Genomic DNA, 13,995 nt, shown 5'->3' on the forward strand with positions numbered 1-13,995 from the left:
CAACGAACCCGACACATCCAACTCCCAGAAGGATACCGGTGCACCCAACTCCCCCAATAGTGGTGCACCCAACTCCCCAAAAAGGAAGAGAGCACGTGGACGCCCGAGAAAGCTAGTCAATCCCGAGGAAGCAGCAAAAACAAAGAGTCTTAAAGAACTGAAACTTAAATTTGACAGCAAGACCATAGCCAGCCAAGTGTCTTCGTTTCCATCACGGTCAAGCAGAGAGCATAAACCAGCACCAGCTTTATTGAGCTTATTCAAACACAAATAGGTTGCATCAATTGATCATCAATTGATAAATGCTCATGCTCATGCTCTACTTTTAGCATCATTTCATACACGTTTAGTTCTTATCAGAAAGTGGAAATAGGTACTTTTGGCAATCATGAGCATCCTCTACTTATAGCAATATCTAATGCATCATCAGTACAAAGCTTGATTTGGCAATAGGTGGAATCAGCAATCATTTGCATGGTTTAATTTTGTGAAGCTATAATCATGCTGAGTTATACACTAAACATAATCATGCCAAGCTATAACTACCATAGTCATAAACCAGGCTTTTCTTAAGCACAGGTGCTTATTTGTACAGGGTAGACGCATAACTAGGCGTCTCTCCTGTAGAAATAGGCACCAGTGCTTCAGAAAAACCCTGTTTATTTTTCTAAGCACCACCGTACGCATCAAGCATTGTACAAGGCTTATCATGCATCACCAAAATAGTATTAACAACTTGGAACACTAAACCAGAGTAGCAGCAAACTCTTAAGATAAACGGCAGATCAACCACCGCACAGCATAAGTTCAGACACACCATAGGACATAAGTTCAGACACATCGAACAACAAAGAAACATAGATATCATAAAAGGACACTGCGCTAGCAACTTGAAGGCAGACTTTGATCTCTCTTCATGCCGCGTAGTGGCAGTGGTAGTAGGGGTCAGCCTCCTGTGCTTCTGAAATTTCCACACCTGATTTGATGTTGTCTATTATCTTCCAAGCCTTGTAGGTGGCGTACGCATCCTTCGCTGCGTACTCGATGAGGTAGTCTGGCAGCGGGATGATCCCCCACAGTTTATGGTCTTCGGTCCTGTTGATCTTCTTCTTCATGTTTTGGTAAAATGGGTGGATGACGCTGGCTGCAACATCAGCCAAGGAGTCGTACTGCTTCTTTCTGCCGGCATATGGAACTCTATAGTTTTTCTGAATGTTGATGTACTTTTCGGGATTGATCTCCAAACCAGACATCTTCAGCATCTCTTTGTCATTATGAATGCTGAAACCGGCAAAGGTGAACAACTTCTTCTCCTGGAGGAAGCTCTTGAGGCGCTTGGGCCTTCAAGGGGAGAGACATATTGAAGATTAGTAGTAATTTTGAAGATGAATGCATGAAGTACATGATGTTATTTCTCTTTTTGGATCATACAGTTGAAAATAACACTACAGCAAACTACTTCACTACATCAACTTCAGAAACAACTTTTAATACATCTAGTCCAGTGCATCCACACCGGTAGACACGACACTAATGCATCAATATCAGAAACTACACTAGTATATTAGAAACTACACTAGTAGACACAACACTAATACATCTAGTCCAGTGCATCAACTTCAGAAAATAACACTAATGCATCCACAGCGGTAGACACAACACTAATGCATCAAGATCAGAAACTACACTAGTATATCAAGTTTGGTGATTAATCTGGTGCAAGATTTTAAGATACTAATCCAGTGCATCAGGGTAAAAATCTATGCCAGTGCATGTACTTGAGAAACCACACTAGTGCGTGCACTTCACAATCTACACTAGTAGATGTAGTTGAGAAACTAGGGTATATGAGTAGGATGGCTCACCATTTTGTGGCCGCAGCGATGTGGTAGACCAGGCAGAGTTCATCCACGCATAACTGCAGAACTGCTGCGTACTGCGGAGGTTCGTCATCCCTGGTATACTCCACATCAACGCCGACGAATCTAGGATACCTGCCGACGGCTTTCATGAAGAGCCTGGTGAGCATTTCGTCAGCAGTGTCTGGATTGCTGGTGCAGACGACCTCCAGCGTCTCTTTGCCGTGGAGTTCCACCTTGTCAAGTTTGGTGGTGTAGTCGCGCTTCTCACCGGGGACCTGAACGTCGTCTTCCTTGATGCTCTGCTCTTCCTTGATGCTCTGGTCGGACGTCTCGCCACAGTGACGCTTGGTAGACGGCTCCTCCGCCATTGCCCTTCTCCAGCGACGGCGGTTTTGAGACAGAGACGGTGGTTGCAGTTTGTGGAGTAGATGGACGTGGTTCGCATAATGAGGGAGGAATGGAGGAGAAGGTGCCTTTTTGAGTTCTGGGGGAGGCGGTTCGTCGCGTGAGGGAGGCGCTCGTCGTTATCGTGATCGTGGGGGTCGTGGGGCTCGTGCTGTTCGTGTTCCATTCTATAACCACCCACGGGCCTGCAACGATAAAATGCTTAAAACACTTCTGACATGAAAAAAAGAGAGCAAAAAACAGAGTACTATCGGTCTCACAAGTGCACGCGGTCGTGCACCTCCTGCGGTCGTGCACCTCCTGCGGTTTGCCATCAATTGCTATCGGTCTCACAAGTGGGTCCCCTTGTCATCCACACAACCGCGCCACCACATGTACCACATTTTTCTTTCTCCCCGTCTCGACCACTCCACATCTTTCTTTCTCCCCTTCTCGACCAGCGCCGCCGCCGCCATCTCCCAACGACCCCTCTCTTCGCTGCCGGTGCGCGGCCGTCGCCAACTCCGGCAAGTACGTGAGATCTCCCCTCTTCTTCCCTTCCCCAACCGCGTCTCCCTACGGAGGCGGATCTGAGCCGATTGGTTTGGACTGAAACTTAGTTTTTGGATTGGATCTTGATTTGGTTTCTATGGTTTGAACCTTTGGATTCAATCCAAAAGTTGAAAACGGTTTGGACTGGGTTGGATGACGAGCATGTATAGTTCGGTTTGGTCTAGATTCTAAATGAAAATATCTGGATTGGTTTGGTTTTGATGTGTGCCGTGGATTGGACTGGTTTTAGTTTGGATGCCGAACTATTCCCAGGTTTAGATGAGACGGGCATTGCCATTGTCATTGGCATTGCTTTATTACGTAGATGATAGTAAATAGATTGATTGGCCATTGCCAGTATAGGTTATCACTATGATTTATTATATGTATGATCTTTGTATTGTACTATGTACAATTCAACTTAGAGTTCAACATGTTCTGTGTAGAATGGAGGAAGCACCATGTGGACGCTGCAACTCACGGTGCCGGACCAGGCTTTCTACTGCCACGCTGTTCGGCATCTACTTCCAGCCTTCTTTTGTTGTTGCAGCGGTAACAATTTATATGAACCTTCTGACAGTACATTCTTTTTTTTGCTATTTCCACTAATGTATTGTGTCTGTTATTTGTTTTTATCTTACACAGATCGTACCATGCAATGTGAGATTGGCATTCAATGAGCTCATCGGAGACACCGTGACCTTCGACGCTCTTGGGGGCCCATACACTATGCAGGTCGACAAGGGGCGAAAGATAACCCAGATAGGAGGAGATGATTGGGATCGTTTCATCGCCCGCATGCGTCTTAGTGGGGGTGAATTGATCAGCTTCTCCTTCAGAAGAGATAGGCCCAGGATTTCTGTTATCTATCTAAATTTGATTCCGGATAGTGAGGATGAAGTTCATGAGGAGGAAGATGGTGCTGATTCAGATGATGACGATTCAGATGATGATGAGAACCCACTTGTTGAATACCTGTATGCCCAAGGACTCAGACTGGGCGACGAGGAAATCGGCAACCTCTGGGACATGCTTCCGCTACGTGAAGACTACCTAGGGAAGCCATTCGTGACCCGCCTCACAAGGACGAATGTTAAACGGCATATCATGGTATGTTACTTAGTGTGGTAATTACATGATATGCATGCTTAGTTAGTGTAGTAGTTCATATGATATGCATGTTGTAGTACTGTGATGAGAGGCCTAGTTTAGAATTCATTTAGTGAAGAATTTTATGACATGCATGTAGTGTAGTAATATGCGATGATATGCTTAGTGTACGCAGTAATCTAATGATATGCCTAATTACTGTAGTAATTTGATGCTTGGCGTATAGTGTAGTGATGTGATGATATATATGCTCAGTGTTGAATCCAATGATATATTTGTCTTGAAGTGTATGCTTTGTTGATAATTGCACGTGACATGATCATATATCATGTCAACTGTTTTCAGAAATTACCTAAGAGGTTACTTGATAGCTGTGGCATCGACCCGGACGAAGAAGGCATGGCTGCTGGACTACGCCTTACCAGAACGGGCTCCATCACCAGCTGTGCCTATGCAGTGGACACGGACGGTCGCACTGTCTTGAGCAGGGCAGGGTGGAAGAAGTTCCTTCGTGCCAAGAATATTCGGGTAGGACAGGCCATCCTACTCAGTGTTGCGAACACCCGTCGCCATGACTTGAGGATGATGATCACCATCCACCTCATTTAGAACTGGGGTGGGCCATGTATCAATGTGAAATGAACTTGTTATGTTAGCTCTTGTTTGCGAGTACTTGTCGTGTATTACCGTACCTATATCTACTCATATCTAGGTACTATTGCTTGTGATGGATTGCAACTATTATTAACGGGTAACTAATGCTCTACTAGCTATGATTATTCCACTGTGTTACATGGTAACTGTTATATATGTTTGCTGAAGCTTCCGAAGAATTTTACATACATTTTCTGAAATTCGAGAACATTTTTTTAATTTTTGATTTTTTTAGATTTGAACTTTTTTTAAAAAAATGGGTGAACACTTTTGAATTATATTTTTTCATCAACTTCAAAAAATATTCGTATTATTAAGAAATTGTGAATTTTTTTAAAATTCACGCTTTCTTAAGAAAAACATAAACATATTTTGAATTCAGGAACAATTTTTTAAACGATGAACTGTTCTTGAAATCAGGAAAAATTTCCAATTTCAGAAATATATTTTTGAAATTGTGAACATTTTTAAAATTTCCTAATATCTTTTACGAATTCATGAACATTTTTGAAAAATTCATACATTTTTCAAAATATTTTGAACATTTACTAAAAATTCATGAACATTTTTTTAACATATGAACACTTTCTGAAATCACGAACATTTTTTGAATCTGTGAGATTTATCATGTCCTGAACATTTTATTAAGCCATGAAGAACTTTGGAATGCGAACATTTTTTCGCAATTTGCAACTTTGTAGAAATCCTGAATTACTTTCAAAAGGAAAAATAGAAAACAGAAAAAATAAAAAGGAAAAACGAAAGGGGCTTCCCGTCCCTCACATGGGCTGGCCTTAAGGGCGCACGAGGGACGGCGGGTGCACGCTTCCTTGGTTTCGGGCGTGTTGGTCGTCATATAGGATCGTATGCCCGGCCGTATACGTATTTGTTTGTATACGGCGGCCTTTCGTGCACGCGTGAAGCCGCCCGCGCGTGGGGCAGCACGTGTCACGGGTAGTTGCCAAAACTGTCCCATCATATAAATGTGGACGGCAACCACCTCCGGCCGCATCGCCCACCATTTCCCCCCGCCGCATCGTCTCCCTCTCTCCACTCCCCACTCCCCAAAACCCTCTCCTCTCCAACCTCCTCGTCTCCCTCACCGCATCCTCTCTCCATCGCCATGGCGGACGCAGGAGGCGAGCGCCCCGATTGGGGCGCAGATCTGGTGGAGCAGGCGCGGCAGGTCGCTGCGGGCACCTTTGTGAGGGGGCGTGCCGGCGTCCAGCGCGGTGCTCCCTCCGCTAGAGATCTGGAGAAGGCGGGGCCGGGCCGCAGCAGCGCGGTCCAGCCAGATGCGCCCGCTCTGGCGATCTCCGGCGAGGCGCAGAAGGTGGAGGCGGGCTCTGTCGAGGCGCAGAAGGTGGGGGCGGGCTGTGGCGAGGCGCACGAGGTGGAGAAGGTGGAGAAGGTGGAGACCGGCTCCGGCGAGGAGGAGGCGGAGCAGAAGGTATCTGCTTATCACTTTTAGTTGGTAGTTTTTAGATTGTAGTGTTTGTGGCCAGAACTTTGTTTGGTTAGATTTGTGCATGGCCTTGTGATTTGGAAATTGTCTACCTGAGGTGATTAGATGGTGCATTAGCTTGGTTGTAAATATAGTGAAGGATGTGCTGATGTACTGGGTGTTGTCATGTTAATCCAAAAGAGCTTCTCAAGGGCTGGATTTTTTTGTGCTGGATTGGGGCTTCTGAAGGAGAGGGGAAGCGTGGTCGAGGGGAAGGGGCAGTCTATGCTTATTTAGTTTGGGTTAGTTGTGGAATTTTGTTGTTGCTTCAGACATATTGACAGCATTGAACATCCTCTGCAATGCCGTTGCTTCAGAGATAAAAGCATCTTGGGGTTTTTTCATATGCTTATTAGATTAGTAGTTGAATTTTTGCTTGTTAGATTTTAATTAGTATGAGGTTGAATACCTTATTTAAGGGGGAATTTAAGGTCAGATAGATGTCATATGATTATTAGATCTGTAGTTCAATGCTGCTGACATTTATGATTATTTGATTTGATCTGTGGTTCAATGATACTGGATGGAAACATATTTGATTTGGAATGCATTAATTTTGATGTGCCAATGAATTGATTTAGATGATACAAGATTCATCTATAGTATAATTTGTTGTTGTTTTGGTAAGTAATGAAATTTTAGATGTTTGTTGGAGATGTATGCATTTATAGTTGAAGTTGTACCTAATTAACTACTTCATTATGTTAATATGTGTAGGAGCTTTGCTGCATTATCCCAAAAACAGTAATCTGTGCATATTGAAATTTGTAGTTGGCTTCTGTAATTAGTATATACTATATGTAAAGTGTGAAGTAAACATTCCAAGGCAGGATCCTAGCAACAAAATATACTATATGTTTCCATTAAGTAGTGTGGGGGGAATTCCCTCAAAAGAAAAGTGTTGGGTAAATTCAGGGAATGTCAAGAATCCAGCTTGCATTTTCATTAGCATTTATGAAGGAAATCATTTGTCTTTTGATTGATTGCTTAGATTCTTTATTTATAAGGAAAGCATTTGGTCACTTGCAACATACCAATGTGGTTCACATTCACAATTTTGTTTGTAATGACATTCTGTTAACTGCAATTCAATTCATTGTAATTGATGTGCTTGTTTGACAATATAGCAGGAGGAGGAGGATCTTGTGGGCAACAAGAGGAAGTGGGAAAAGACTGGGTTCTACCCATATGACTCTGATGAAGATGAGCCGTATGAGGTAAGGCCTAGTTGAAATGTTATTTGTGCATTGAGTTAGTATTACGTGTTTATAGTTTTTTGAATGCATAATGTATTAATGTCAGTCATTAATGTGTGCAGTATGAATCTGGAGATGATGTGGATGAGGGGAACGTCGAGTCCTTTGAAGAGAAGGAGGTGCAGAAGATCAGGGCCCAAGGATCTGCCATGTACTACAACTGGAGGAAGGACAAGTACAGGTGCCCCTACTGCAGCAAGCCCAAGCCCAGGTCTGGGTTGCAGGAGCATCTGATGGAGCATTGTCGGGCTACATCCATCAGCAGTCATGACTACAAGATCAGTGCTCAGCATTCTGCCCTCCACAAGGTCCTGAAAAACCCTAACATGTAGTTGCCCTAGACCCTGGTTGTCGTATGATGGAGGAAGCCTCAGTTCTTTTGGTGAACTTTATGTGGTATTCTGATGGTGGAAACTTTGAGTGGTAATGTAGTATGAACTTTATCTAACTGTAGTACTGTCATGTGTGGTCTAAACATATCTAATATGCTAGTGGTCTGAACTTCGAGGTGTCTGCATCAGCAAGTGTGTTGTGTGGATGCTGCTATCTATGGTAGTAATATATATTGCTATCTATATTTCTGTCCCTTAAATTTGCCATTATGGTTCCTTAGATGTATGATTTGCTTGAATTTAGCTGCTGCAATGATCAGACATGCCGCATCAGTGTTGCTTCACTGATCAGGCATGCTGCAAACACTTGGTGAAAACATGCATATTCATATCAGCAACATTGATATGGCATCGGAGTACTACCCAGTAATTCGTATTTGTCTGCCGTTAGATCGACATCAACGAACGGTTCTAAAAAAACCCAACCACTCTAAAACATGAGTAATCCAACATCCCTACAAAAATTATTTCACTGCTTATGTCTATTTTTTTGCTGAATCATTAGGAAGCCCTAAATATTTGGATGCAAGATCACCGACATGGCACTACTGAAATATTTCAGTGTCTACATCGCTGTACTGAAAGTGCATTACTGAAATATTTCAGTGGCTACGTGTGTGTGTACTGAAACAGCACCACTGAAATATTTCAGTTGCTACATGCGTGTACTGAAACAGCACCACTGAAATATTTCATTTCGTACGTGCGTGTACTGAAAGTGAACCACTGAAATATTTCAGTGGGTACGTGCATGTACTGAAAGTGCACCACCGAAATAATTCAGAGGCTACGTGCTTGTACTGAAACAGCAGCACCAAAATATTTCAGTGGCTACGCGCGTGTACTGAAACTACTACACCGAAATATTTCTGGGGTTGCGTGCGTGTACTGAAACTGCAGTACTGAAATATTCAGTGTCTACCCGTGTGTACTCAAATTGCATTGCACTACTGAAATTTTTCAGTGTGTACCTGTGTGTACTGCAATTGCACTACTCAAATATTTCAGTGTGAACCTGTCAGTACTGAAATATTTCAATGCCTACAACTATCTACTAAACTTGCAGTATTGAAATATTTCAGTGTCAACCCAGAGTCTATCACTCTAAACTGTGTACTAAACTTTTCTGGAGGCACTGCTTGCAGCCAAAATATTGCAAGTTCAATTTACACAGATTGCATCACGTAATTTGAACACAACTCTTGAGGTGACAGACAAAATTTCCTATCATGGATACAACTCCAGCACATCAAAACGTAGCAAGTAAACATAGCAATGCTATATGCCTAGACTCATTACAGCCTCGTCGATCAAACTAAGCTACCATCCAGAGGCTACGGATTCAAGTACACAGGTAGCAAGAACATATTGCAGAGAATCAAATTAAGCAAGTGGCAAGTAATGATGAATGAAATTCATCAATCTTACCCTAAACATAGCTACGGCCGGCGTTCAGACGAGGAGAGCGGCGAGGGAAGCGTGGAGAACGGCGGGGAAGCGATGTCGCGACCACTGTCCTCCTCCTCTTGCGCTTCGGAGTCATCTCCGACTCGGTTGGAGGCTCCACAATCTGCAACGGCACCTCGTGCACCGTGGGTTCCTGATCCAGTGGATGCTCTACCCTGGATCTGAACGCCCACCACCTATGCCTGGTCCACGGGCTAGACGAATCGGCCTGCTCCATCGCCCAGAGGAGGATCTCGACCTTGTGCATCGGTTGTGCGGGTGGGGGGGGGGGAAAGCTTTGCCCTCTCCCTCCTCGTCATTTGCTTCAAAGTGGCCATTGCCGTCCAGTTCATCTGCAATATGTTGTGAAACCAAGAACGGATCTCCGTCAACCTGGCCATCTTGACCTGGTCGCCGCCGGCGATCTCCACGAAGTCGGCGTTCTCGCCGCCGCCGATGTGCTCGATCTGCTGCTCCATCGAGGATCTTGCGTGGATGGAAGAGGGGGTGGATGTGGAAGATGGGAAGAGCAAAGTTGCGGCCGCGAGAAGGAGGAGAAGGCTAGGAGATGGCCGCGGTTGCAATGGTGATGGAAGAGGGGAAGGAGCACGGCGGCGGCTTTGCATTGGACGAGAGGGGCGGCGGTTTTGCATTGGAGGAGAGGGGCGGCGGTTTTGCATTGGACGAGAGGGCCCCACCTTGTCATATATTTCCTAGGACTAAAATGCCCCTAGACTAATAGTACTTTCGAGTACTTTCATCCGCGTACTTTCGAGTACTACGTATGTATGCGCCGTTAGATCGAGACAAACGAACGGCTCCAAAAAATGCCAACTACTGTAAAACTTGTAATACTTTAAATAGTAATTTAATAAAATGGTTGTGTGCATTATGATGAGCGGAGCCGGGTATCCCCTTTTAGAAGAAAAAAAATAGTTTTGCAATCAGCGACCACCGCCTAGCTACACGCACCACAATCCACAAGTTGTCATATAGAGCATGCCTTTTTTTGTTTTTTTTGCGAGAAATTTTCAATCTATTCATCTTTAATCATGACAGTACAAAGAACAACAGAGGTAATAAAATTGCAACCATGTCTATGGACCTTTTGATTATGCAATCTACCGGGGCTTCATGCCAGGAAGTATCCATACGGTTACGTCTTCTTTGCTTAACATTAGCAAAAAAAAGGGATCAAATACACGTAAGTTGATTGGTTTTCCATTTAGAGTCAGTCGATTCACTACAAATTGCATTCAATAGATTTGCTTGCATGTCTGCATGCTTCCTACTCGATCGTTCATACTAACTGCTCACTTCTTCTTTTTTTACTTCAATGCCAAGCTGTAGCACACTGTGTGTGCAGTGGACATTGATATTCATGCATAGGGCTGGTACTTCTTTCAGGTGTAGATCAACAAGAGCTCCGTGATTTTTATGTGTACTTGAATCCCATGGTACGTATGAATTTTATTTAAATTCTGCATACTATTTCACTTGTACATGGGAGTGGAGCTAATGACAATTTGAACAGAGGAAAAACAAAGAATTGCAAATTTCTTTGTAAGAAAAAATGAATCATGGGAGTGATTTAACAATAAATTTAGATGAAAATAATATTCTGCAACTGTGTGTAAATGATATAACATAAAAACTTTTACTTTCTCTGGCCTTCTCATCCCCCTACACTAATATACTGAAAAAGTTAAAGAAACAAAAATAAAATTTTCTAAGAAAGAATGAATTAGTAGCATCGGTATTACCCTTTAAGAAAATGGAAAAAATATATATACTAATAAGTAGAAAAAAATAAGAAGTTTTCTAAGAAAGAATGAATTAGTGGCATCGGTATTACCCCTTGAGAAAATGAAAAAAAATCTAAAGCAAAAAAAATTGCAAAGGATATACACATAAAATATGCAAGAAAAAATATATAATAATGTGATTTTCGCAAAAAATAAGTTTCCTACAAAAGGAATGATTGAGTGGCATTTGTATTACCTTAAAGAAGAAATGAAAATAAAACTAAAACAAAGTTTAAATAATAAAATTTATAAGAATGAATGAATTAGTGGCATTGCTATTACCCTTTGAGAAGAAAGAAAAAAACTCGCACACAACTTTTCACTGAAATTGTACTTTTATTAATATGCAAAGATTAATCATATAATAGTGCAATTTTGGCACATATTGTGCAATATTTGTGTGCATACAGTTATACTCACCCAATATCCCAAAGATAGACACAAAAGAAATAGAATAAAAACCAACTACTAGAGAAAAATGAAAATAAAAGTGAAAACAGCAAAAACAAATGAAGAAAGGGGAATGGCTGGGTCGCACCTGGTAATGGGCTTCATCTATTTAACACAACCAAACACCTTAGAGAACAAACCAGAAAAAAATAACAGCACGAATCACAAAGCAAGATCAACGGCACACAAAATTGACTGACCCAAAATAAAATTTCATGCAACTTACATGCAGCTAAATTGCAAAAAAGGGTCTCCTTTGCTTAAGCCAGCAGCTGAGTCATCATCAGGCAGTCCAGGCTTGTCGTTAGATGATCTTTTTCGGATACGACTATGCATGATGGTCAGCCTTAACCTCGCGGTCCTCGCCAGCCAGTGCGAAACAATGTTTGTTCGTTTGCTTGTGGACAAAGAGTACGCGTGATTGCACCTCGTCGTGGAAAACTAGTAGCATGCCGACGTGCACAGCGTGCTCCATACTATATAAGCATCAGAACACGGCTTCCATATCAATCCATCTCACGGCGGCTTCTCGATCTTAATCATCTCGATCGGACAAAAAGAGGAAGCAGCCAACGAGAGCGAGACATCAACTGAAACATCAGCCAGAGAAATGAAGACGGGCGTGATCGTCTTGTCCGTCGTGGTAGCGGTTTTTGGGGTAGCAAGCGCTGTGCTGGGGTTCATCGCCGAGGGCACCAAGCTCACGGTAAGTACACTAGCAGTCTGGTAATCTAGTAGTCGTAGGATCCATCTGAAGAAAACTAAAACGGACCGGCGACGCTTGTGGCGCGCAGCCGAATGACATCAAGATATCCAGGAACGAGTGCGTCTACCCTGACAACCCGGCATACGCACTGGGGCTAGTGGCGGCCCTCCTGCTGCTGGTGGCCCAGATCACCGCCTCCGCCGTCGGCGGCTGCTGCGGCTGCTGCAAGCCTCGGGGCGCCGGCTTCTCCGGGTCCAAGAGCTCCAGGTCCAAGAAGATCATTGGCGTTGGCGCCCTCCTCTGCCTCGTCTCATGGTGAGCTTCCGTGCTCATAGTCCATGCATGATAGGTGACGACGATCAAATCAACGGGCGATATATGTTGTGTATGCGTGTGCAGGATAGCGGCGTTGATCGCGGAGTGGTTCTTCTTGCAAGGTGCGTTCGGGAATGCCCCCATGACGCGCAGAACTACACAGGGCCGGGGATGTACCTACCTCAAGGACGGCGTCTTCAGGATGGGGGCCATTCTGAGCATCGTCGCCACCGTGCTCGGGATCATATCTTACATCGTGCTTTACGTGGCGGCGGCGGCGGCGGGTGCTGGTACTACCGCTACCCTGGGGACCGTGGCGGGACCGTCGGCAGCGGGCGAGACCAAGCACGACGGCATCGCGATCGGCCAGCCTGCTGCCGCTCCACAACACTCAGAAGCTGTGTAGGGCGTACTCTTGCTTCTACCGTCTCCGTCCCGATGTACTCTTGCTTTAGTGTTGCTTCCGTCGTAACTGCTATGTCTTCCGATTGATTCGTGTCATTTCTGTTCCAGAGAGTTTTTGTTGTGCAAGTTTGGCGTGTTTGAGCTTTCAGATTGTGCACTGTGCGGTACCAACACTATCATATTAATTTACTCGTGTTCGCTATTCTTCAGTCATTTGATTTTTCTTTTGTACAGTCGATTTTTTTATTGGTTTTGCTAAACATTATGTGCCTTAAATTTTTCTTGAGGCCGTTCACATTAGAGCATCTACAGTTGGACTTAGCAAATCCGGCCCCTCAAACGCCCATGGACGCGCCCGGGCGCGTCCGCGGGCACGGACCGGGCACTCCTCATATTTGTCATTCTGCATCCGCGTATCTCATATCCGGCACCTTATATCCATACTACCCATGCACACGTTGATCTATCCTACGTGATCAGGCGACGGACAACAAAATTGAGCTGCAAAGGAACACAAGATCGGCTGCAATCGGACAGAAACATACTTCACCACATCCAAAAGATCATAGTTCGTCCATGGACAAGTTCATAAACTTCTACAACTAAAAACGATATAAATATTGAGGAGGAGGGGGGCCGGAATCACCACTTCCTCGCCGGGCCTTTGCCCTTCCAGTCACCAGCGCAGCTGTAGGTGCCTGCGGCCGGTGGAGGGTCTTGGTCGTCGGACGACGAGGTACAACTGTCGCCGCTGTCGGAGTCGGAGTTGGAGAGGACGATGAGCCCTTCATCTGACGGACCGCCCTGTCCTGTTCCCGCTTCAGCCTTGCCACCCGAGCCTTCTCCACGGGCCGGGAGGGTCCAGCTCCGGTGTCCACGCTACGCCGGTGCGGGAGGTGCGGCGACGCTCCAGATCCGGAGCTGCCATCGGTATCCACCTTGGACCGCTCCAGCGCAATGCGGAGGGCCATCTCCTCCTCGTAATCGAGCTCCAAGCCAGAGTCGCTGCCGGAGCTGCTCATGGTGGTGGATGGGATCGGAACCGGAGAGGAAGAGGAGTGGACAGAGGGAGCGAGAGAGGGAGAGAGTGAGCTAGGGTTTGAGCTTGCCGCCCGGATTGGGGTTTTTTGTGGGGTCCGTGGTGGGCCGGGCCT

At 44.7% G+C, this 13,995-nt stretch overlaps 2 protein-coding genes across 2 annotated transcripts; one reads left to right on the forward strand and one right to left on the reverse strand.

The window, feature by feature from the left end:
- Positions 1-914: 914 nt before the first annotated feature.
- LOC141033288 (uncharacterized) lies at positions 915-2,230 on the reverse strand. The gene is made up of 2 exons (XM_073506268.1): positions 1,866-2,230; positions 915-1,341 (listed from the first exon to the last, which is right to left on the reverse strand). The coding sequence occupies exons 1-2, from the start codon at positions 2,228-2,230 to the stop codon at positions 915-917; spliced, it is 792 nt and encodes a 263-aa protein (XP_073362369.1).
- A 9,719-nt stretch (positions 2,231-11,949) lies between these two features.
- LOC109778233 (protein VASCULATURE COMPLEXITY AND CONNECTIVITY-like) lies at positions 11,950-13,615 on the forward strand. Its single transcript, XM_020336783.3, has 3 exons — positions 11,950-12,121; positions 12,210-12,436; positions 12,521-13,615. The coding sequence occupies exons 1-3, from the start codon at positions 12,026-12,028 to the stop codon at positions 12,840-12,842; spliced, it is 645 nt and encodes a 214-aa protein (XP_020192372.1). The 5' UTR covers positions 11,950-12,025; the 3' UTR covers positions 12,843-13,615.
- The last annotated feature ends 380 nt before the right edge of the window (positions 13,616-13,995 follow it).

The sequence above is a fragment of the Aegilops tauschii genome, chromosome 1 (genome assembly GCF_002575655.3).
Source record: "Aegilops tauschii subsp. strangulata cultivar AL8/78 chromosome 1, Aet v6.0, whole genome shotgun sequence".
Classification (NCBI taxonomy): Eukaryota; Viridiplantae; Streptophyta; class Magnoliopsida; order Poales; family Poaceae; genus Aegilops; species Aegilops tauschii.